This window comes from Microtus pennsylvanicus, chromosome 8, assembly GCF_037038515.1.
Source record: "Microtus pennsylvanicus isolate mMicPen1 chromosome 8, mMicPen1.hap1, whole genome shotgun sequence".
In the NCBI taxonomy this organism is placed as follows: domain Eukaryota; kingdom Metazoa; phylum Chordata; class Mammalia; order Rodentia; family Cricetidae; genus Microtus; species Microtus pennsylvanicus.
In genome coordinates, this window is record NC_134586.1 from 61,616,805 (window position 1) to 61,643,776 (window position 26,972).

General features: G+C 37.6%; 1 protein-coding gene across 3 annotated transcripts in view; it reads right to left on the reverse strand.

Annotated features, from left to right (window-relative positions):
* LOC142856324 (exocyst complex component 6B) overlaps positions 1-26,972 on the reverse strand; it is a 523,494-nt gene that overhangs the window by 230,733 nt on the left and 265,789 nt on the right. For all 3 annotated transcript variants that reach the window (XM_075983673.1, XM_075983672.1, XM_075983674.1), the window contains exons 17-18: positions 21,900-22,034; positions 15,081-15,260 (exon numbers count right to left, since the gene is read on the reverse strand). In XM_075983673.1, the coding sequence (XP_075839788.1) occupies positions 15,081-15,260; positions 21,900-22,034 (315 nt within the window). The remainder of the gene's footprint in view (positions 1-15,080; positions 15,261-21,899; positions 22,035-26,972) is intronic.

Genomic DNA, 26,972 nt, shown 5'->3' on the forward strand with positions numbered 1-26,972 from the left:
ACTCTGCCAGCTCCTATGCATTCCAAGAGAGCACATGACCCTTTGCTCCTGTGCTTATCCATGGTCCCCAGAGAAGACCATGCCCATTGGGCTAAACCTCCCCAATACAATTCACTGGCTATCTGGTCAAATGACCTCAACACCAGATGTTGAGGAAGTGTGTCACTGTGCTGGTGGGTTTTGCAGACTCTTTTGTTCAAGCTTCTCTCAGTAACTGTTGGTCAACTTCCTGTTGCCTCCAAGTCAAGATACAGGACTATCAGCTCCAGCACAACATCTGCCTTCAGGGAGTTGCCAGGCTCCCTACTATATAATGGGCTGAGCCTCTGAAACTATACAGTAACTGCAACAATTAAATGTTTTCTTTGTAAGAGTTGCCATGGTCATAGTGTTGTTTCATAACAATAAAACCTAATTAAGAGAGGAAGCTTATTTGTTATACTTGATCATCTCTGGATCTACCAACAGGGATTATAAAGTATGTGAACCCCTTCCTCTCTCTTCCCATCCTCTCGGCATACCTTTTCTCTCCTTTCCTCTCTTATTTCTCTCCTTTCAGAAGGCTGAGCCCTTTCTCAGGCTGCTTACTGTTTTCAGGAGGCTGAAAAGAAACAAATGCTCCTCAGACACAGCCCCATTAACCACACTGTGCATTTACTGATAGTACAGCTCTTATGGTCTCTCCCTTTTTATTTATTTGATTACAGCCATTTATTATTCCAATAACTTTATCATGAATTCCTTTGAGACATGATTTACTTTAAATTTAGCTGCAAGTTCCTGGGTATGGGGGAAGATTTACTCACACGTTACCCCTACCCCCACCCCTTCCTGAGACATTTCAAACAAATGAAAGGATTTACTGAGTATGATCTTCAATTGATTCCAAAATTTAAACTAGATTTGTTGGCTTTAGCTCTGATGTTGTCTTTGATGGATGGCTCATATACAATGAGCTTTTGTACATTCAAATAAATTTTCAATTATGTATCTATCCAATTGAAACTGACAGCTGCAAACTAACCCTACATGTCTTGAAATTCTTAAGATATCCAATGGAAAAAGTCTTTTATATCCTAGTTCAACCCAGCAAATTATTTTTCTGGGCTCATTTATGTTCTGTAATGACTAGTCAAATGAAATATACAGTAACCAAATAAATAACACTGATAATCATTGATTTCCAAAATCCGTTCCCTGAAACCCATACCCTATGACCTCAATTCTAGTTAAGGCAGGTGTCAATATCATGGAAGATTTAACTTAGAAACCACCTGCTTGTGGCTAAGCCACAAAATCCATACCATATAGCTTAGGTATCTGTTGTACATGTGTTCATTACAATAGAATGAACCATTTTGAAATCATGTTTAACTTTACTGAAACTACAATAATGAACAACTCCCAAATCACTGAGGATTATAAGGCAAGTATGATCGCTGATCAGATTCTAGTGGCTACCAATCAAGTGGCTATTCTTAGGTTGGATGCTAAAGACAGTATGACATGAGCCTCCAAGAGATCCATCTCTGCCCTTCTGTATCTGAAGTATAAAAACTAGTCACAACTGTTATTCACCACTTGTGTTCCTAAAGCTATTTCCTGGTTAAATGTAACTTCCACATCTTTCTGAATTTTTTTCATTTACTTTGAAAATCCTAAAGGATCTTCGAAGTGAGAATATACACATGAGCATTTTGAAACCCAACTTTTACAGCAGGAAAAATAATGACAGCTTGAATTTGCAGGCAAATGGATGGAACTAGAAAACGTCATTTTGAGTGAGGTAACCCAGGTCCAGAAAGACAATTATCACATGTACTCACTCATAAGTGGTTTTGAAACACAAACCAAAGAAAACCAGCCTAGAAATCACAACCCCATAGAACTTAGACAACAATGAGGACTCAAAGAGACACATACGTAGATCTAATCTACATGGGAAGTAGAAATAAACAAGATCTCCAGAATAAATTGAAAGCATGGGGACCATGGGAGAGGGCTGAAGAGTAAAGGACCAGAGAATAATATAGCGCTCAATAAAATAAAATAAAAAACCTGTTAAAAAAATATTGCCAATATATAGCAGCAATCTAGGCTGAACAGGCTATAACACTGATGCTGAAGGTTACAGCTGTTCTGGGCTCTTCACATCCTTTCAAAGAACGTTTCAGGAACATGATCAGCTCAGGCAGACAATGTTTCAAGAGTACTCAAATTTTAATTTGTATATAAATTTCAGATGCTTTCAAACAAAATTTATGAAACTAAACCAAAGATATCAAATAAAAGACCTTAGCAATTTGTGGCAGTGACATTTAAATTTTATGATGAACTGAGACTGTTTTATTGTAATGTATTAATATAATTGCTTTAAGGAATAGGCAAGCAAGGTATCTTTACCCTTTGTTTGGTTCTTTATGCGACTGCTAATTTCTAATAAATTTCCTAAAACTTATAATAGAAGTTCTAATAAATTTCCTAAAACTTATAATAAAAGCCACATATCCTGCATTTGCATTAGATGGTTAGAAAGATTCTGAGCATTTTCAATGAAATGGACATAAATAATTTGCAAGGATTATTCCTGTCCTTATGCAAAAGGAAAGAGTAGATAAAGGACATACCTATGAGATCACTAAAATATATTTTGTGTGTGTGTGTGTGTGTGTGTGTGAGAGAGAGAGAGAGAGAGAGAGAGAGAGAGAGAGAGAGAGAGAGAGAGAGAGAGAGAGAGAGAGAGAGAGAGCGCGAGCACGTGGAGGTCAGAGGAAAAGTGTGTGAAGATAGTTCTCTCCTTTGACCAATGCCTCTGACCTCTATGGGCATCTGTATGCACATGTACATAGCCCCCTACCCTTATCCCACACATAAACACATACAATAAAAATCTTTTCTTAAAGCAAAAACAAACAAAAAACACTATACATATTTTTGGGGGGGACTCAACTATAACTAACTACTAGGAACATAAGAGGTATGTAACAGGCAAACTTTACATTGTTGGTCAACATAGCACCAACAATATTTGCCTTGGGAGGAAAACCCATGGTTAGTATAGCACAATTGAAAAAGACCTAGAGACAGATATTGGGGTTAAACCTGAAAATCAGAAAAGCAAAAGAGGTCAAGTCACTAAAGAGCTCTTACCTCTTTGAAATATTCAGACTGAAAGAGAACGAGTTCCTGTCTCATCCCACATTATATTACTCTCTAGTACTGGCACTGAAGACATGCACCACCACAACTAAGCATCTATGGCTAACTAGCATGGCTGCTGTGATTAAAGGCATGTGCAACCACCACCTGGCCTATATGAATGCTTTGCACTGACCTTAGGGAATATTTATTTATTAAAACACAAACAATATACCACTATATTTTCACTCTCTCCGGCACCATGCCAAATCTGGTTCAGTTGTTTCCTTCCTTTGAAGAAAAAAACAACTTCTTAGAGCAATTAAAGAATCAAATGCCTATAGTGAGAAACCATACTGCTTTAGATAATAGAACAACTATAAAAGAGAAAACAAAAAAATTCAGGAGAAATCATGAAGCGAATATTTTGGCAAACTTCTATAAATGAACAAAGATAAAAATTAAAAATACAAATAAATGATTTTGTCATTGAAAGTCCGGTGGACACAGGTGTAAACTTAACAATGATTTCATCAGAATCTTGGCATCCAAATTGGCATTTTCAGGATGTAAATCTCAGGTAAGGAAGAGCATGAGAAGTGTCGAATATATAGGGCCAGAAGGACAGAGAGGAATATTAAAACCACATGTGGCTAACATAGCAATAAATTTGGGACATGATTTGTTACAGCAACAAAATACTCAGATAAGCATTTCCACAATCTTAGAAATGAACCATAAATTAATGTATGTTTCTGGGAAAAATATTAGAAGGATTTAAAAAGAACAGTGAGCGACCATTCAGTTGTAGAATAACAGGGCACAGCAGTTTCTGATATCTCAAAGGCAGACAGACAAACCTGTATGGATTAAGTAAAGGTCTTTAACAATAAAGAAATTGCAGGCTTTAGAACAGCTGGTACAGGAGTATCTAGATGCTCGGCAATTTAAGAATCAACCAGTTCTTGGAAATTTCCTGTATTGCCATTAAAAGAAATCTGGAAAGTGGTGAATGGTAACACATCTAAGAGCTGTTAATAAAGTGATTCAGCCAGTGGGTTCTCTACAGTCTGACACTCTCTATTGCCTTCTCTATTGCCTAAAGGATGGCCATTTATTTATTTAAAAGATTATTTCTTCAATATACCTTTACAAGAAAAAGAGAGAGAAAATTTTGCCTAAACAGTGACTGCTTATAATTCTCAGTCTGCTAAAAGATATATATGAAAGGTTCCTATTACCACAGAAAATGTTAAATAGCCCCACCCTGTGTCAATATTTTCTAAGTATGCCACTGAAAATGATATATAAGCAATTTCCTGGATCTATACTTTACCATTACATTAACAACATTTTGCTATCTAATTCAAATGCAGACACTTTATAAAGAATGTTTGGAGAAGTAAAGAAAATTTTGTCTTGTCAGGGACTACAAATGGTTCCTAAAACATACAAATAGGGCGTTCCACTAATTATTTAGGCAATAATATAGGTTTACAGATATTTAAACCCAAAAAGGTGCAAATTAGGAGAGCTCAATTGCAGACTCTTAATGACTTCCAAAAATTGCTAGGAGATATTTCCCATCTTCAGCACACTACAGAGATAGGTCCCAATGACCTGATTAATTTAAATGAAACCTTAGACTGTAACGAGGACTTAAATAATCACAGGGAATTATGAGCTGAAGCTGAGCTTTTATTGAAGAGAAATTAGAGAAGGGAATTGTCACGTGACTCTAAATTGTAACTGCACTCTGGTCATATTACCATGCAAACATTCCCCTACAGGAATTTCAATGCAGAGGGAAGAGATTATCTTCGAATGCATCTTTTACCATGTCAAATGAGTAAAATATTAAAATCTTAGGTGGAAAAGGTCTCTGAGTTAATTCTAAAAGGAAAATTGAGACTTCATCACTTAGTAAAAATAGACACAGCAGAAGTTATAGTACCTTTAAATAAAGATAAAATTGACATATTATAGGAAGAAAGTGAACCCTAGCAAAGAGCTTGTAGTAATTTGGGGGGGGGGGTGGATTAGCAACAACTATCCCAAAAGCAAGAAAATTCAATTTATATAGAGAGCAAACTGTATCCTTCCTCACATTGTACAGGACACACCAATAACTGGAGCCCATATTTGTACACTGATGCAAATAAATCAGAAAAGGCAGGTTACAAATCAGAAATTTTAAGCAAAGTGGATTAAAGTCCTTATGATTATGCCCAAAAGTCAGAATTACGTGTTATTCTCATGGTACGAAAAGATTTTAAAGAACCTCTCAATACCAATTTGCAATATGCAGAATGAGTTGTTTTGCAAACTGAGATTGCTGAACGATTTACTCATTTAAAAGATATCATCAAGACTAGGCATCATCCCATATACAAAACACACATCCAATCACATACAGGTGTCCCAGGTCCTCTAGCATAAGATTATGCAGAAATTGATCAACTATTGATTGTAAATGTGCTGAGGGCCTCAGAATTTCATTTAAAAAACATCATATCAATTGCAAAGGTTTAAGAAAATGCTTTGCCATTACATGACAAGTCAAAGAAATTATAAAGAAATGTCCAAAATATTCTTTATACAATCAAACACTACTATTTTAGGAAATAACCCAAAGGGGACTCAAAAGAATGAAATCTGGCAGATGGGTGTGTTTCATTTTGTAGATTTTGAAAAACTAAAATATGTATACCACACCATTGACACCTATTCAGGTTTTCAATGAGCAATTGCCTTGAGTTCAAAAAAGACCGATTCGGTAATCATACCTTTGCAAGAAGTTATGGCCATCATATGTATACATGTACAAATAAAGACAGACGTAATACTTCAGCATATGTCTCTAAGAAAATGAAACCATTTTTGCTTATTATAATAAAAAGCATATCACGGGTATTCCATACAATCCTACAGGGCAGGCAGTTATAGAAAGATCAAATTGAAGTGGGGCGGTGGTGGCGCATGCCTTTAATCCCAGCACTAGGGAGACAGAGGCAGGCGGATCTCTGTGAGTTCGAGGCCAGCCTGGTCTAGAAGAGCTAGTTCCAGGACCAGGTGAACGACCTAAATAGACCTGTTAGTTGCGAAGAATTAGAAGCTGTTATCAAAAACCTCCCTACAAAAAAAGCCAAGGACCAGATGGTTTCAATGTGGAATTCTACCAGAACTTCCAAGGAGACCTAATACCTATACTCCTTAATGTATTTCACAATATAGAAACAGAAGAGTCATTGCCAAATTCCTTTTATGAAGCTACAGTCACTCTGATACCAAAACCGCACAAAGACTCAACCAAGAAAGAGAATTACAGGCCAATCTCACTCATGAACATTGACGCAAAAATCCTCAACAAAATACTGGCAAACCGTATCCAAGAACACATTAGGAAAATTATCCATTATGATCAAGTAGGCTTCATCCCAGAGATGCAGGGCTGGTTCAACATACGCAAATCTATCAATGTATTCCCTCATTTAAATAAACTGAAAGAAAAAAACCATATGATCATTTCATTAGATGCTGAAAAAGCATTTGACAAAATCCAATATCCCTTTATGATAAAAGTATTGGAGAGATTAGGGATACAAGGGTCATACCTAAATATAATAAAAGCAATATACAGCAAGCCGACAGCGAACATCAAATTAAACGGAGAGAAACTCAAAGGCATCCCACTAAACTCAGGAACACGACAAAGCTGTCCACTCTCGCCATACCTCTTCAATATAGTGCTTGAAGTTCTAGCAATAGCAATAAGACAACATAATGGGATCAAGGGGATTCGAATTGGAAAGGAAGAAGTTAAACTTTCGTTATTCGCAGATGATATGATAGTGTACATAAGCGACCCCCAAAACTCCACCAAAGAACTTTTACAGCTGATAAACACCTTTAGTAATTTGGCAGGATACAAGATCAACTCCAAAAAATCAGTTGCCCTCTTATACACAAAGGATATGGAAGCAGAGAGGGAAATTATAGAAACTTCACCTTTCACGATAGCCACAAATAGCATAAAATATCTTGGGGTAACTCTAACCAAGGAAGTAAAAGATCTATTTCACAAGAACTTTAAGGCATTGAAGAAAGAAATTGAAGAGGATACCAAAAAATGGAAGGACCACCCCTGCTCTTGGATTGGGAGGATCAACATAGTAAAAATGGCAATTCTACCAAAGGCAATTTATAGATTCATTGCAATCCCCATCAAGGTCCCATCAAAATTCTTCACAGATCTTGAGAGGACAATAATCAACTTTATATGGAAAAACAAAAAACCCAGGATAGCCAAAACAATCCTATACAATAAAGGATCTTCTGGAGGCATTACCATCCCTGACTTCAAACTCAATTACAGAGCTACAGTAATGAAAACAGGGTGGTATTGGCATAAAAACAGAGAAGTCGACCAATGGAATCGTACAGAAGACCCGGATTTTAACCCACAAACCTATGAACACCTCATTTTTGATAAAGGAGCTAAAAGTATACAATGGAAGAAAGAAAGCATCTTTAACAAATGGTGCTGGCACAACTGGATGTCAACCTGTAGAAGAATGAAAACAGACCCATATCTATCACCATGCACAAAACTCAAGTCCAAATGGATTAAAGACCTCAATATCAGTCCAAACACACTGAACCTGATAGAAGAGAAAGTGGGAAGTACCCTACAACAGATGGGCACAGGAGATCGCTTCCTAGGTATAACCCCAGAAGCACAGGCATTAAGGGCAACATTGAATAAATGGGACCTACTAAAACTGAGAAGCTTCTGTAAAGCAAAGGACACTGTCACTAAGACAAAAAGGCAATCCACTGACTGGGAGAAGATCTTTACCAACCCCGCAACAGACAAAGGTCTGATCTCCAAAATATATAAAGAACTCAAGAAACTAGACTTTAAAATGCTAATTAACCCAATTAAAAAATGGGGCACTGAACTGAACAGAGAATTCTCAACAGAAGAAGTTCAAATGGCTAAAAGACACTTAAGGTCATGCTCAACCTCCTTAGCAATCAGGGAAATGCAAATCAAAACAACTTTGAGATATCATCTTACACCTGTCAGAATGGCTAAAATCAAAAACACCAATGATAGCCTCTGCTGGAGAGGCTGTGGAGTAAGGGGTACCCTCATCCATTGCTGGTGGGAATGCAAACTTGTGCAACCACTTTGGAAATCAGTGTGGCAATTTCTCAAGAAATTCGGGATCAACCTACCCCAAGATCCAGTAATACCACTCTTGGGAATATACCCAAGAGATGCCCTATCATACGACAAAAGCATTTGTTCAACTATGTTCATAGCAGTATTTTTGTAATAGCCAGATCCTGGAAACAACCTAGATGTCCTTCAATGGAAGAATGGATGAAGAAAGTGTGGAATATATACACAGTAGAGTACTACGCTGCAGTAAAAAACAATGACTTCTCGAATTTTGCATGCAAACAGATGGAAATAGAAAACACTATCCTGAGTGAGGTAACCCAGACCCAAAAAGATGAACATGAGATGTACTCACTCATAATTGGTTTCTAGCCATAAATAAGGGTCACGGAGTCTACACTTGGTGAACCTAAAGAAGCTAAACAAGAAGGTAAACCCAAGGAAAAACATATAGTTATCCTCTTGCCTATGGGAAGTAGACAAAATTGCTGGGGAGGAAAGTGGGATCTTGGGGGTGGGGTGGGTTGGGGGTAAGGGGAGATGGGGAGAAAAAAGTGAGAAGGGGAGGATGGGGGGAACTTGGGGAAACAGGATGATTGGGGTAAAGGAAGGCTGGCTAGGGGAGCACAGAAGCACAATTCTTAGTTAAGGGAGCCACCTTAGGGTTGGCAAGAGACTTGAACCTAGAGTGGCTCCCAGGAGCCCAAGCCGAGGTCCCCAGTTAGTTCCTTGGGCAGATGAGGATAGGGAACCTGAAACGACCCTATCCTATAGCAATACTGACGAATATTTTGCATATCATCTAGAACCTTCATCTGGTGATGGATAGAGACAGAGACCCACATTGGAGCACTGGACTGAGCTCCCAAGGTCCCAATGAGGAGCGGAAGGAGGGAGAAGATGAGCAAGGAAGTCAGGATCACGAGGGGTGCACCCACCCACTGAGACAGTGGGGCTGATCTATTGGGAGCTCACCGAAGCCAGCTGGACTATGATTGAAAAAGCATGGGATAAAACCGGACTCTCTGAACATGGCGAACAAGGAGGGATGATGAGAAGCCAAGGACAATGGCAAGGGGTTTTGATCCTACTTCATGTTCTGTCTTTGTGGGAGCCTAGCCAGTTTGGATGTTCACCTTCCTAGACATGGACGGAGGGGGGAGGACCTTGGAGTTTCCACAGGGCAGGGAACCCTGACTGCTCTTTGGACTGGAGAGGGAGGGGGAGAGGAGTGGGGGGAGGGGGAGAAGGGTGGGAGGAGGGGGAGGGAAATGGGAAGCTGGGAGGAGGGGGAAACTTTTTTTTCCTTTTCTCAATAAAAAAAAGAGTTAATAAGCCTGAGCTAATGGGCCAATCAGTTTATAGTTTGTTGAAACAGGAGCGGCGGGGCTGCGTCCCCCCGCACCCGGCTGCCCACATGGCTAGCTTTACCCAAAATAATTACACAGAAACTGTATTCTTTTAAACACTGCTTGGCCCATTTCTATCTAGCCTCTTCTAGGCTAGCTCTCGCACCTGGACTAGCCCATTTCTAATAATCTGCTGTAACCCATAAGCTGGCTTACCAGGAATGATCTTAACCTGCATCTGCCTGGAGTGGGAGAATCATGGCGAGTCTTTGACTCAGCTTCTTTCTCTCAGCATTCTGTCCTGTTTACTCTTCCCACCTATGTTTTAACCTATGAGGGCCAAGCAGTTTCTTTATTGCTTAACCAATGAAATCAACAGATTGATATATGACACTCCTACATCAATAGTTAATGTAGACCTCTGTGTGATTTCTTTGGGAATTAATGACTGCAGGAACCGGGCAGGACAGAAAACTCAGTTGACAGACCTATGTGCCTATTACTACACAGTTAAGGTTTTTAATTACATTACTTTTACCAGTAATGTTGACCCCAGTGTCCTGTTCTCAAATACCACCCAGAGCCTTGGCACATCAGCACCTTGAGGAGCATCCCAGTGTCAGTCAGCAGAGATTAAAGTGGCTGAGGTTATCTCACCTACTGGGCCTTCTCAATGAAGCTGCTTGTCTGACACAAAGTTACAGCTACAGGATCTACTCCTTCAAACTCCATGCTCTGCTAATTCTCTGACACATCTCATGACCAAAGTCAGGATTAATCAGATTCTTTTAAATGAACTATAAGAAAAAGGTATGATTTATAAGTTGGTATCATTAAAGAGGCCAAAGACTACTGGCTGTACACTACCAGAAACAGCAGAAACTACTGCTAGTAACCGGAATTTTCTTGGGAAAAAACTGCCAAGTAATTGCCCAACACACATAAGCCTCTGTAAAGAAACACAAACCCTCTAAGGAACATAAGTGATTAAACTTGGAAGCCTAGTAGCTCACAGACAGGGAGCTAATCTGCTGCTCAATGGACTCTAGGTAGTTAAAGTGCAGAAACAGGAAACATAAACCAATTTCTTGATAGGCAGAGATATCATTAGCAAATCTGTTATTTATCCCCATTAAAGAAAAGAAAATTTGTTGGACATTCGGTCTACCCATGTAATTAATATGAAGAAATATATTATTATATCCTAAAGGCTGTACCTGTTTGTCTCATGAGGATCCTGGAACTTTCCATATTTTGTTCACAGAGAGCCCAGGGAGTGGGTCCACTTAGATAATCATTATTGCCAGATGAGAGACTTTCACATAATTTGTTAGATAAGGAGTTACGGCAGTTAGAAATAAGTAACTCACTAACAAGTAACACACACATATGCACACGTGCACACGCACACACACACACACACACACACACACACACAGAAAATCTCCACTGACTGAGTTCCTATGTCATAGTGACATTACTATAATGTATTTTCCCTATTGGGAAATGTTTGGGCCATAATGACCAAAACTTTATGTACTAATATTAAATAGAAATCCAGGGAATCCCACAGAGAAAAGTCATTTAAATTATGGCTCTGTTCAACATAGTTTAGTGTGCCTCAGATATAGTTGTGAGTTGGTAAAGAGGTGTGAAAAGGTCTTTTCATGCAAGACTTGGTATCTAGTGACAAAATAATGCACTTTGCGTTAAACAATGGCCCAAAAGTTCAATAAACTAATTGAAGCATGGTGAGAAGCTCTGGGAGCTGATGCTGGTTCAAGGTACACTGATCACACAGCGCATGGCCAGGAGCACAGGAGAGAAGTGCTTCTCAGGTGCAGGGAAACGAGTGTGAAAAGCACTGATACAGCATAGCTAGCCCTAACCTTTACACAGACTTTTGACCCTGTGCTTCCTCCTTATGGTACTGTAAGATCTACTCACATGATTGTCACTCAAAGATAGAGAAACCACAAGAGACAAAATACTATTCTTCATTTTCTCCAAAAAAAAATAAAATAAAATCCAGTTGAAAAATAGTGCTTTGATAAATTATTGCTTTAAATATACATAAAATTAGTTCTTAAAGACTGAGAAATTCTAGAGATGAATATAATTCTAAATATCACCTACCCACTCACTCCACTAGGATTAAAAAGAGATCAAATGCTTCACACAGAAAAAATAAAAATAAAAACCAGGAAGAAAAACAAAGGAAAACACGAAAGTTACACATGGAAAAGTATAATTCAACCTGGAAGTATAAATTCTATACATTTACTACACAGAACGTGATTAATACGCAAAGATGCACACTAAAATTCAGCTCAAACTATATAGAATATTTATAATATTTTCTAGTTTCTGAGTATGATGGTTGAAAAGCTCTTGATCATCTGTAAATTTTATTGTATGACAGGCTCTATTGAAGGCACACATTGCAATTGCTATTTATGATGAGCATGTATTCCATTTCACTTTCTTTTAAGCAGCAAGCAAGCGAGCTATCAGTCTTTTATCTGATGACTTCAAGCATTGGGGTCAACTTTAGAACACTGACATATTTTCAGACTATAGAAAATGCACCAATATCCCAAATATTTTCCTAGGAAAAACTCAAATATTTATTCAGGGTAAAATTCACTGTCATATAGAAAGAGAGAACTTACTTACATCTTCAACCAAACTGGCCGAGAGTAGTAGCAATTTTATTGAAGGTCTTTTTTTTTTAATTGAGATAGCACTTCTTTCACAGATCCTGAAATACTTATAAATTTTTGCATTCTACTCCTTTAATGTCAGTCTATTCTAGTTTGAAAGAATATTCCTTATTTTGTTCTACAGCATTTGGTATCTAATAGGTAAAGACCACAATTATATTTTTAATAGTGTCTAATTTCGCTTTACTGTCAATTTTAGAATTATTTAACTGACATATTTCCTTATGAAATTCACTTGGTGCTCATGATAATTTGATGAGACTTGGAAAACTCTGCACCACAAAGTATCCCCAAGTACACTTGTATGTAACTCTATGATTTCTACTAATTACTTATTAAGGATACACAAAAAAATTCTACTCTTTTCAATTTATTTAGATATGTTATAGCAGTAAAAATATACTGAAGCACATATCTGGCTACTACAATTATAATTTTTTCTTAGAAAATCTTATCTATTTAAGGAAACTTGTAAAACATTGGTGATAAGAATTTTTAACCTTCTGATGACACTAATGTCAATTCATGTGTTTAGTATAACCTTGTGAAATTTATAATACCTGTTGAAGTTCCAATTATTAAAGCATTAGTCTACTTATATTTTAGTGTATTTTGTCTTTATGTCAAGAATAAACATTGGATATTATACAATGTCCTTGTAACTTTATAAGTTATAACTATATACCAAGATACTTTCTCTCATTTACATATTAACTGGGAAAGTCAAATATTAAAAGACTTTTAGTATCTAGAATCATTCTTGTATTTCTATAATAAATCCTAGATAATAGTTTTTAAATTACTGTCTCACAACATCTAGAATAGACATTCAACTTTAATTTATTTTTACCCATAATTGTAAGCTTATTTTTTATTTTTTAAAGATTTGCTTATTTGTATTATATGTATGGCCTATATGTATATAACTGCACTGTGCATGTGCCTGGTACCCAGGGGCAAGAAGCTAGCACAGATGGTTGTAAACCACCATGTATGTACTGGCAACCAAACACAGGTCTCTGCAAGAGCAGCAAGTACTTTTGATAACTAAGCTGTTTTCTCCAGTTCCAGTGAATTTTTAAAGTATTTTGTGCTAGATTTGTCCTTTTTTGTTATTAGGGTGAAGTGAGATAAAATAGTACAATTTTCTGTAAGCCAATTTTCCTAAGCACAACTAGAAGTAAAAAAAAAAAATATCAGACAATTCTTTTCTTTAAAGACATCACAATTCATACTCCACAGTATTGGGGCACGCTTTTAATTCCAGTAACTGGGATACTTGGCAGGAGTGGGGCACTCCCTTAATCCCAGATACCGAGGGGCAGAGGCAAGCAGATCTCCATGAGTTCAAGGCCAGCCTGGTCTACAGAGCTTGTTCCAGGACATCCAGGGCTAGTGCTATGAACATGGAGTACTAAAAAGAATAAAACTACAGAAAAGGCAGACCATTTTTAATGTGATCTGAGGATCATTAGCTGTCCTTAGCAACACTGGCCAAACTCCAGCACAGGCAATAAACAAAAAACCAGAATTAGGTCCCAGGGTCCCAGGAAGAGAATAGTTATTACAGATTTAAAACAATTTTTCTTACTTTCAAAGGACTAGAGTGCTAAAATTAGAGATCTGAGAACCAAATTTTCCATTATGACATTTGTTGAATTCTAAACCTTAATGACTCAGGAAAATAAAGGTTTATGCCAAAACCTCTGAAAGGTAGAGTGAGATTATCCAAAGTGTCACAGTAACTCAGACATAGGGACTCAGCTCAAGACAAATATATAAGAATATCAGGTAGACTGTTTTTAAATATATTCCTGTTGCAGTAACAAAACATGGCAGACTAGGCAGTTTATAAATAACAAAAATATTGACATCTCATAAACAACAAAACTTTATTTCTCCCATACTGGAACCTGGAAAGTTTAAGGTTCAGATGATAACAGATTTCATGTCTGGTAAGGGTAAGCCTGCTATTACAGGGGTAAATAGGTCCAATATATAAATTTGAGGTGTACACAAACACTCAAAGAGTATAGGAAAAGCAAGTGAGTGGTATACAGACACCAACACCTTACAAATTGGTTTTTTGGTTTTCGTTTGTTTGTTTTTTAAAAAAATATTTTTAATTGTGCATCAAACGACTTCTAACACTCTTTCTAAATATCTACCTCAAGAAGGCAATGTCTAAGAGCAAACAAAAAATACTAGGAAGAATCATGAACCTATCACTAAAAAATCAAACCCATCAATAGGTACATAAATAATAAGTTAATAAACACAACTTTAAATGATTGTGACTAATATAACCAGAAAACAACTACAAACCAGATAAAAAGATAAGAGGTACAACAAAGAGTTTCAAATCATAAAAAAAAATCAAAGGATGTCCTCAAATTAAAAGAAACAGACTTTAGATGTTAACTAGCAAGTTTCTTTGATATTCTTTACAAGGTATTTGCCATGTCCTATACTAATGACTTTGTACTTAGTTGGAAGACCTGACATCATAGACAAAACACAAGTCTTTAAAAACAAAGTATATGGGAGGCCTGAAAACTACTTTACGAATTTATGTATCTACTAGGAGTTCGTAGACATTAAAGAGGCCCCTGACAGCTTAAATGAGAAGTAAAGATCTTTCTCAAAGCTAGTTTAAAGGAACTAGAAGGGATGGTCACTTACAGGAAGGTGTGTGAACACAGCAAATGTGCTCCGGAGGAAGGCAATGAGGTCAACTAGGTAATCACTAGCTTTGCTTTCTAACTCTCCAGCCATCCAGTCGTAGTCAGCCAGCTGCAGAAACTGGTCAATCTTCTGATTTAAATTTGTATATATCTCTTCTTCAGCCGCATGTCTAGCATCCTGGGAAATAATATTTAAATGTAAACACATTCAGATGCCCAGGATAAAAAAGGCAAACATGTATGTGATGTAACCACCACATGTCTATACCCACCTAGTAACAGAGCTTGGAGTGTCGAATCATATCAGCTTTCAGGAACAGCCCAAAGGAACCTTTTCTAATCAGATTTTACATGTACCCACTGTCTCCCTCCCTCTTTCTGAGGGAAGGGTTAAGTGATCTATAAGAAAAGCTATCTTTTTCTTCACTAAATTAGGAAAATGTATTTACAAATATCCCCTGGAATCTATTTCCTTTTATTTTCTCATTTATGTCAAAAGGTAAATTTACTCTCAGAAATAGGTTCCATTTTGACTCTTTGTGTGACTCCAAAAAAAAAAAAATGTTACTTTATTTCTAAATTTCCTACATCCCCTGGTTCCTTCAGCTGCTTGTAAATATGCCTATGCTATACATGTATGCTATAAATATACCTATACATTACTTTCACTGGTTAGTGTCAGAACTCTGAGCTTTCTTTAACATAATGAGATAATTAGCATATACAAATCAAGCTCAGAATGGCATGCATGACCTCAAATATTTATTATTTTTGTGGAGAAAAAATTTTAAAAGAGTCTATCAGAAATTTTCAAGATACAATACACTTACTAACTTTAATTATCTGCTGAAGAATGAGCTCTTGAACTGCTTCAAAAATGTTGGGTTCTTTGACCAAAATGGCCTAACCACTATCAAAGTCTTCTGTGACCATGCTTTGCTCTACTTATGAAAGTTCAATTTTTTAGATTCAATATGGAAGTAAGATCATCAATATTTGTCTTACTATGGTTATTTCACTTAACATAATGTCTCCTAGGATTATCCAAGATGCTAAAAATGACCAAAAATTCTTTATTTCATAAGCCAATATACAGGATTCACTTGTGTTTCTATATCACATTTCCCTTTCCATGTATCCACTGATTGATGGTAGGCCGACTCCCTATCTTGATTATCATGACCAGCACTGCAAGAACATGTAACAGGATTACTATATAATAAAAAATTGTTACTTTTAATTTTTTAAGATGTTCCACACTGCTTTTCTAAGTAGTTAAACTTTACCTCTGTACTGGGGAAGAAAATTGCCAAATCCAGGGTCATCTACATTTCTTCTTAAGTTATCTGCAAAGGGTTGTAGTATTGCACATTTTATTTAGAGTTTATGTTTTCAGTTAATGTTAGATAGATGTAAGGTGTGCATCTGGAATTCTTGTAGGTTTTGCTGTTTTCACAGATGCCCAGCATCTTTGGTTGAAAAGTAAAATTCCACTCCATTATCTATTACACTGCCTTTACTCTTTCTAGAAGATGAGTTGAATACCAATGCATAGGCCTAGTTTCTAGGGAGGGTAGTTCACTTTATTCATCTATTGGACCATTTTCTTGCCATCTCGTTTCTGTATCTTCATTTATAGTAAGACATGAACTCAAGTACTCAATCCTCTAACTGTACTTTTTAAAATTGTTGGCCATTCTGTGTGTTTTACCTTTCCAATTTTACTTTAAAGAGCCACAACATAATTTGCTGAAATGGTGAAAGAGGATGCAGTAAACAGGCATGTGGTTAGGAAAAACCAAGACTGATAACATTGTCCTCCCACTCATAAACATGAAAAATAGTTAGATCTTTGGTTTCTTTCATCAGAGTTTTTAAATTTTCATCATATAGGAATTGCATTTGCCAGATTAAGTAATTTGTTTTACTTCTGGTTACTAATATAGAATTTGTAGCTGTTGTTTTGTCAAACTTCAAATTCTAGTTGGTTACTATTAATAGGAAGGAAAGACTGACTTTTATGCTAACCTGTAACCCAAACCTTAATATAACCAGTTATTTTCATTAGTCCATTACTTCATTTAGGATTTCCTACAGTCACTCCTGTTACTTACAAACCATGGGTTTTATTTCTTTCTTCCCTCTCCACACAGCTTTCCTTGTCATGTGTTGTGAGATGCTGCAGAGGAGTGGTAAAAGAGGGCAGCTCTGTTTCCTCGTTCATGTTCTCACCATGAAATATGACACTATCTGTGCAGGATTTATGGGTATTTTTTTAAGGTAGAAGAAGTGTCCCAACCCCAGTCTTGATTCCTGTTTGTTGAGAATTTAGCATAAATAAGTATTTTTCTTCACCTATTGATATACAGTGTAACATGAACGGGGGTCTGCTTGTTGTTGGGTTTTTGTCCCACCCTTTACCTCACAACTGTTTAGCCCCAAAGAAAATCACACATAGGTCTCCATAAATTATAAGCCGATTGGCCCATTAGCTCTAGCCTCTCACTGGCTAACTCTCACATCTTGATTAACCCATTTTTTTGATCCATGTTAGCCATGTGGCTCTGTACCTTTTTTCAGTGGGGCAGATCACATCCTGCTGCTTAGGTGGTCTGGGCAGGAGTAGGAGGAATCAACTTCCTCCTTCCCAGAATTCTCCTGTTCTCATTACATCATTTCTACTTCCTTTCTGGTTTTCCCGCCTATATTTCCTGTCTGGCCAATCAGCATTTATTTATAACATGATTGACAGAATACAGACAATTCTCCCACAATACAGCTTTTCTTTTTTTAGTTGGCTTGACATGATGACTTCCATTGACTAATGGATGAATGCTGATGCACATTTGTAGAGGTAAAATGAGTAGCACTTGTCTACAATGTACTTCTGCTTTATAAGGAATTTTGTTCATGTTTGTGACCCCCATGAAACTTTCCTATCTTATTTGTGAGTTTGATATTAGGGTAAGCAGACCTCACAAAATGATACTGGTAGGATTCTAAGCTACAATTTTCTAGAAATACATTATAGAAAATGGGTAGAGTATCATCCTTAATTTTTTACAGAATTCACCAGTGAACTTAGGACTATCAGGAAAATGTAGACCCTTTAGTAGTTGGGGATTACTGCAAAGAAATGAGGTCATTAGGTGCATAAAGAAGGTATGAGGACTCTGACTCCCTCCTGCATAATTTTTACTTTCTTTCTGGCCACCTTGTGGAGCAGGCAGATTCTTCCCCACAAATTCTTATCCTATGTATATGTATTGAGCCATACATATACACATATCTAAACATTTATATGTGCAACAACAATGACTAAAGAAGAGAAGGCCATTAATGGAGGGGTGCACATGAAGAGATAAAAAGGAGGAACGAGAAGGAAAAATAATATAATAATTACATTTAAAAATTGAAAATAATGCTTCCTTTCTCAGTGAATTATTACTATCATTCAACGCTTTACTCAATTCAAAAACCTTGGAATTACCTAAGAATTTTTACTAAAAAATTTACTGAAAAAAGTTACTAAAAACTTGCCATTTCTGTCTTCAAAACATTCTCCACTTCTAGCTCTACCACTCTACCTGAGCACTACTGTTTATCTGGACTATTTCAATGACATACAACTTGAACCAACATCTTCCACACTGAATTTACAATGACATGACAACCATTATTACATTAAAAGAGAAATCAGATCACCATACCTCAGTCCCAATGTAGAAACTTCACATCTAACTTCAGAACAAAAACTACAGTATTTATTATGTCCTAAAGGGCTAGAAAGCAAATAGCCTGTTACCACAGGGACTCTTCACACTTCCACCAGTGATTGCTGATAAATAGACCACTTACCATCCGTGAATAGGCTAGAATCCACTGCCTTACTATTCCCTTTAATGAAAATGCACATCTAAAGAAATCTAAATGATTCTGGATTTGAACATGATGTCGGGTCATCACCACCATCCCAACCCCTAGTTCATGCCATTAGCTAAATCTACTTATCAGCTATCAGTTCATTAGAATATAAGTTCCATAAAATAAAGCAACATTTACATTGTTCAGGCCAATAAGACTACCAGAAGCACACCAGATGCTTTATTAAACCTGTTGGATAGACAACAGACTGAAGGTATCAAATGTATTTATTCTAGTACTCTCTACAGCTCTTTCCAAAAGATAACAGTGTCTGTGTTCCCTGTGCCTCAAAGAAGCTCTAAGTCAACAGACTTTTTCTCTCCTACAAAATTCTCTCCTATCAGATTGTCACACAATAAGTATATAAACAAGACTTATGATAAAGCTAATTAGTAAATAGCTTTGGTCTCTGTTTTAAAACAGACAGAAGAACCTTCTGAGTGGGAAAAGTCAAGTATGCCAGCTGGATTAGGTCACTCATGGCAGAAGGAAAAAGAGGGAGCTCTGTCAGAAAACACCTTGCAGACCTTCTGAGTGTGTCTGCCTCTTTTCCAGCATAAAGATTTCCATCTGCAAGGGAAAGGTTTCAGGAAACAGTAGCTTAGGCAAACGCACAACATGGAGCTTTCCTAGCTGCCATGTTTACATTGAATTCTGGGTTGGCTCATCTGAAATAGCCCTGGTAAAAGTAAGCTTTTGGCATGCTTTGAGCGATCGATGTTTCTCATAAAAGCGCTGCAAGTATGACCTTTAATGTCCCCTGCACTACTCCTCTGCTCAGTGTTGAACTGCTCAGCCTCCACAACTTCCTACCTGCTCTTCATTCCCCTCAGCATTCTGAACACTAGACATGCTAAGAGTGGGAACTCACATACGTACTCCCAACATTAAGAAGGTGGACTAAACAGTGAGTTCTAGGATAACCTGGGCTAGCATGTAAAACTCTATCTCAAAAACAAATGAAAACTTCCTTTCTAAAACCCAAAATAACACAGTGTCAAGCATCCTTTAACCAGATTTCAAAACATAATTTGAAAAGTCATTGAAATTTTACAAATGAGACAGGCTGAGAAGAGCATGAGTAGATCCAGCATATTCTCCACCTGGAAGACAGTCTACTGAGTCTCATATGTAATTCAGTAACACCTTATTCTCTGCCTAACATTAAATGATAGTTACTCCTACATTTTCTTTGAAGAAAAGTTTTAGCTTTTATAGTGGAGCACACAGAAACATTTTACAATAAAGTCTCTATCCATACTTTAAGAATAGCTACTATGTACGAATCATTTTGGCTCCCACTAAAATGCCTGGGTAAAACCTCTGAAGCTCTCAGAGCACTTATCACATTTTCGTGCCATCCTGAGGGCCTCCTTATTATATAAGTCTTCTCTAAAGAGGCATCAATATCAATATGTGATCAGTGCTCTGTGTCTGTAGTTTTCTCATGTCTGAATTTAATCACTAGCAGATTCAAACTATTCAAGATAAAAAACAGAGCTTGGACTGAACTTGTGCATAATTATTATAATGCCATAATTTCCTAAACAATATATGTGACAACATTATCATTCACATTGTCAAAAATGTTGCAAGTAATATAGAAATGATCTAAATTCTGGGAGGATGTTTTAGAGATTCACAGTGAGGACCAACTGCCCATGGATATCATGGCTGCTGTAATCAGACATTACTAAACAATATGAAAGGGATGGTATGAATTTAGGATTATTGGTAATGAATTTATCTTATGTAATCTTGCTGGTAATATGAAGAATGCCAGGGTCATCTTGTAAACACTTCACTCAGTCTGGCAGCTATCACAGAGATGGAAGAACTGGGTCATGTTCAACACTGCACATATTTCTAACAATGATGAACAGTTAAATTCTTAACCCTTTCAGAGATTGTAATCACTAAATGGATGATTAACTCTGATTTCTTCTTTGGCAGCAACTTTTGAGAAATGGTACCCACAAACAGAGAAAGGATAAAAGGATAGAAAAAGGGAAACAACAGGGGACATGGATTATGGTTAAATCTCTTTACTTATTTATCTAATTGTCACCATTTGGGGATTTTTTTTAATGTTAAACAACATGTTTTAAAACTACAACAATCATGAAACCAAAAAAACTCAAACCATGCTGAGTATAATGGTGCCAACCTTTAACTCCAGCTACTCAGGAGGAAAGACAAGCAGATATCTGTGAGTAGAAAGCCAGCCTAGCCTACACAGAAATCCAGCCCAGCCAGAGCTATATAACAGGCCTGGTCTCCACTCAGGTTCGTCTTTATATCCATCTCAGTATTTCTAATGTTTAATACTGTAACATTTTTCTGACTAAAACCTATGAAAAGTTTCACATGGTAATGTACAACATTTTATCAAGACTCATAGATTTCTTCTAAGAGAAGGTGTTTATGCTCCAGAAACTCACCTACCATTAATCTTTCTTTTGTTTTACAAAGGCGTCATTTTCTCTGATCTAAGGTCAGTGAAAACTAATGCCGTGGACTTGGAAAATAATTAGAAAATGGCTAACTATTTGGAGTAAGGACTTGTCACTTAAAAATTAAGATTTAAAAAGTTAGACATGGAAAGGAGAGAGTTACCAAATACAGAATTTACAGTTGATATTATGTCAGCTATAACCACACTATCTAGACGATGTAGTTGAAATTTTGTGGTTATTTTGGACAGACACACACACACCACCCTGGCATCTAAATTTGTTTTCCAGAAAAAATAGAGAGCAAACCAAAAGCTCCCTTATTCTAAAACATGTCGTAAATCATCTTGAGGAAATGAAGCCACATATGAAATGGTCCAGACTATGTCCATGGAGTGTGCTCATGACAATTCCCTCTATGCTAACAAATGTGCTCTCACCTTGAAAGTTGTGGTACCATAGAGTTTGGTGGTGTGAACCGTCTCTGGAAGAACATTAGTGATATTGGTGATGAATTCCTCCAAGTATTTACAGGACTTCTCCAAGTGTGTTGTGTTGATGATAATCTGAACAAGCTAGAAAACAAAAGCACATGCAATGCTAACTCACCTGAGACATCAGCAGGGTGCTCCACAGACCACCTTACAGGAAGAGTACTCCAAGAAAACATGTCAACCTCCTGGAGCATCTTCAATTTCCCCACTTAAAACAACACTTGTCACTATGTAGCAAATATGTTCTTTTATTTATTTTTTAAGGTTAAACTAAGATAAAAGCTGCTAGTCCTAGGCCCTACAAAAAATATAATTGCCAAATGAATCAAATAAAAAGCCAGTAAAGCAATAAGCATAACTGAAAAGACAACACAAGTTTCAAAATTAGGCCTAAGGAAAGCACACATGTGAGACTACACTGTGAGAAGCCAACAAACCACCTTAGTTCATAAGAGAAGGGACATGAACACAGAAGGCAGAGAAGACAAAATCTCTGAACTTGACAGTTTTCCCAATCTTCTCAATCTGTTTCCTCAGATAAAATGTATGAATAACTTCTAAGCCAGACAGTCACTCTGAACATTACAGTATTTGCTATTGGGAGTGTCTCCCTCTTCTCATACAACAGATCTATGAGGAAGCTCATTCTGAACTAGAGATAGGGCATAGTGGTTGAGTACATGTTTGAAATCATGAGGCCCTGGTTCTGTTCCCAGCATTCACACACACACACATTCGCAATCACAAATACTACTAAATGAAAGTCATCCTCATTCCTCTAGAGATGAAAAAGGAAGAGAAATAAGAATTTCACACGTTTTTTGTGTACCATCTTTTCAAAACCTGGAGACACAGGTTAAGTGAGCATAATAATAATTCCCATGTTACTACAATACAAATAAAAAGAAAGCAACTTTCTCAATTATGTAAGTTAACTGATCAACTCCAGAAAATCAGTTGCCCTCTGATAAACTAAGGATAAGGATGCAGAGAGGGAAATCAGAGAAGCATCACCTTTCATGATAGCCACAAATAGCATAAAATATCTTGGGGTAACTCTGGCCAAGGAAGTGAAAGATCTATTTGACAAGAACTTTAAGTCTTTGAAGAAAGAAATTGAAGAGGATACCAGAAAATGGAAGGATCTCCCTTGCTCTTGGATTAGGAGGATCAACATAGTAAAAATGGCAATTCTCCCAAAAGCAATCTATAGATTCAATGCAATTCCCATCAAAATCCCATCAAAATTCTTCACAGTCCTTGAGTGGAACTAATATTGAACCAGGTCATCTGACTTTTATCAGAAGTGTAGGATGGTAGCCCTGGAGTGTGGCTTGTTTGTGAGTATTGATTTGCTCTCTGACAAAGGAGGGCAAGGCAAAGAAAGGAAAGAGAAAGGGAGGAAGACAGGAGTTTCCTACTACTTCTTAACTTTGAAACTATTTATATTCCTCATATTCTATAGGAGGGAAGCTTTCGTTCTCTATTTTATTTTACATTTTTTATAAGAATATGTGTGGTAGCAAGGCTGGGACAGATGGGGAATGTCAGTATAGAGGACTAGGTGACTTTGGGCCTTTTAGTCTAATGAAGCCTACTATTTTGTATATGCTCTAAAGAGCTCAAGTAGACCCAAGTATGGCAAAAATGGCTCTGGCAGACCTTGCCCTTCCTCCATTCCCTCTGCCTGGCTAAACTGTTAGGTTACATTGATAAAGTTAGCACCCTAGGTCTATTCCCTTATTTGGCCACTTCCTCCTCTTGAGGTTGACCACCAACATACAACTATCAAAGTATTTAAGTCCAGAAATCAGAAGCCCCATTTGGCTGACCTATTTAAGATGCCCAATCAAAACAAACCAACTCATCCTAACGTGCGCACAGTTGCCCTTTTTCACTTTAAAAATTGTCACTTGCCTCTTCTTCCTCTTCCAACCTCCCTTCTCCCACCACCCCCATGTTCCCAATTTTGTCAAACGATCTTGTATGTTTCCAATTTCCAGGTGGATCTATATATGTTTTTCTTTGGGTTCACTTTACTACTTAGCTTCTCTAGGATCATGAGCTATAGGTTCAATGTCCTTTGCTTATAGCTAGTATCCACATATGAATGAGTTCATATCGTATTCATCTTTTTGGGTCTGTGTTACCTCACTCAGGATAGTGTTTTCTAATTTCATCCATTTGCATGCAAAATTCAAGATGTCGTTTTTTACCACTGAGTAGTACTCTAATGTGTAAATGTACCACATTTTCTTTATCCATTCTTTGGTTGAGGAGCATCTAGGCTGTTTCCAGGTTCTGGTTATTACAAATAATGCTGCTATAAACACAGTTGAACAATTGCCTTTGTAGTATGATTGAGCATTTTTTGAATATATGCCCACAAATGATATTGCTGAATCCTGAGGTAGGTTGATTCTCAATTTTCTGAGAAACCAGAAAGCTGATTTCCAAAGTGGTTGTACAACTTTGCATTCCCACCAGCAATGGATGAGTGTTCTTACTCCACATCCTCTCCAGCATAAGCTATCATTGCTGTTTTTGATCTTAGCCATTCTGACAGGTGTAAGATGGTGTCTCAGAGTTGTTTTGATTTGCATTTCCCTGATGGCTAAGGTTGTTGAAAGAGGGTAGAAGGAGAGGGGTGAGGAGAACTTGAGGGAATGGGATAGTCGAGATGGAGGAAGGACAGAGATGAGAACAAGGAAAGAGATACCTTGATTGAGGGAGCAATTATAGGGTTAGAAGAAACCTGGCACTAGGGAAATTCCCAGGATCTACAAGGATGACTCCAGCTAGGACGCTAAGCAATAGAGGAGAGGGGGGTCCAATCTTGACTTGCCCTGCAGTCAGATTGACGAATATCTTAAATATCACCACTACCTTCATTCAGGAACTGATGGAAACAGAGGCAGCGACCCACATCAGAGCACTGGACTGAGTTCCCGAGGTACAGTTGTAGAGTGGGGAGGAATGAGAATAGGAGCAAAGAGGTGAAGACCATGATGGGTACACCCACTGAAACAGTCCACCTAAGCTAGTGGGAGCTCACCAACTGCAGTTGGACTGGGAAAGACCAAGCATGGGACTAAACCAGTCCCTCTGAGTGTGGTTGACAGTTGTATGGCTGTGGTAGACTGAGGGGCCACTGGCAGTGGTACCAGGATTTATCCCTACTTCATGTACTGGCTTTTTGGGAATCTAGTCTCTTTGGGTGGATGCCTTGCTAGGCCTGGATATAGTGGGTAGGGCCTTGGAACTTCCACAGGGTATTGTGCCTTGCCTTCTCTAAGGATTGTATGGGGGTGGGGTGGGAGAGTATGAGAAGGGAGTGGGGGGAGTGAAGTGGGAACTTAGATTGGTATGTATAGAAAAAAGATAGTTTTAATTTTTTAAAAAATAAATATATATAAAAAAATAAAAAAGAAAGAAAATTGTCATTTGCCTATGTGCCAGTCTGTCTCCTCTCTATTCAGAGGAAATCCTTTGTCCCTCTGGGGCAAACAGCCTTCCCTGCATCTTGTTCCTTTCTCTTTTCCCTTGTCCTTTGTCTCCTATCTTGGACTCTTATTCCCTTCCCTTTGTCCCTCTGGGGTGAATAAGTCTCCTTGTGCTGAGAACTTGGTCCTTGGTGTGTCCTGTGGTGGTTCTTTCATGCTCACTTAAAAATTAAAAAGTAAGAGTATAGCATGAATAATAAAAACCCAGAGACAGATATTGGTGTTCAATTAGAAAACCAGAAAAGCAAAGCAGTCAAACCACTAGAGAAGTCTTACCTCTAACAAGGCTGGGTGACTGCAAACTAAGCAGCCTAAACCTTTCTCTCCTCTCATTTCATATTACCTCCAGGGATGTGATTAAAGGTGTGAGCCACCATAACCTGGATCTGTTTCTGCGTTGATCTTGTGTAGCCCATGGAGGCCTTGAACTCACAGAGATTCATCTGCCTCTGTCTCCCAGATCCTGGGATTTAAGGTATGTGTCACCATTGTCTGACCTCTAGTGGCTTTAGCTTTGCCTCTGGTCTTCAGGCAAGATTTATTTATCAAAATACATAATATACCATGTATAAGAGAGATCACTGAATGATGTTGTGGAATATAAAACAAACTATGAGTGGATCTATAATCAAAAAGTGCACGCTCACCTCCTTTGTAACAGCCATTCCTGGGCCAAAGTACATAGTACGTTATTCTCAGGACACATATGCTAGCTTCTACCAATAACTCTTTAGTAATGAAAAGAACAAAGCCTTCTACTTACTTCTACTGCCTGAAAAACTCGGGCAAGCAGCTACTTCTGAGGCACTAGCAAAGGACAAGAGGTACCAAGATGCAACTATGAGATTCTCTCATGAAAAGATGACTGTCACCAAGACTAACTTTTTCTATTACTCCTCAGAAGTCACCAGACAGTGAAAATCTGTCTGGAAACTCTTGCCAATCATCAAAGCATAATTCAGAGATGGCATTTTGGATATAAAGCTACTGTCCTGTCTCTTATAAATTATCCCCAAATCCAACATTACTCTGGAAGAAAAGCACACCCCTTAAAATGAGCAATTCATTACAGTCTGTTGAATCTATTTCGCTTTCAAAGGACAAAAATCACACTTAGATCATCTAAATCAAATTACTCTTTTTAAAAGTTTAAATTGTTTGAGTTTCACACAATTATATAATAAATCTTAGGCATTTCACCCCTTCAATCCTCATTATCTCCTCTGTAACTAGAACCCTCCTACTTCCATGTCTTCTGTCTGTGTGTGACCTGCTGAGTTTAATTAGTTTTTTGCCCAGTTAAGGTAATTTACTGGAGCAAGGACAACTTATTGGTAGTTACATCACTGAAGAAGATGGTACCCCCTCCCCCGAAAACTACTAGGTTTCAAACCGTCCCCCAGAAAGGAGGAAAGGGATTAAAGGTATAGATAGTGGCAAGGTTGCCACTATCTATAGCATCAGAAATGGAAAGGAATTAAATTGGAGAATTAGAGATTTCCATTTTAAAATCAGT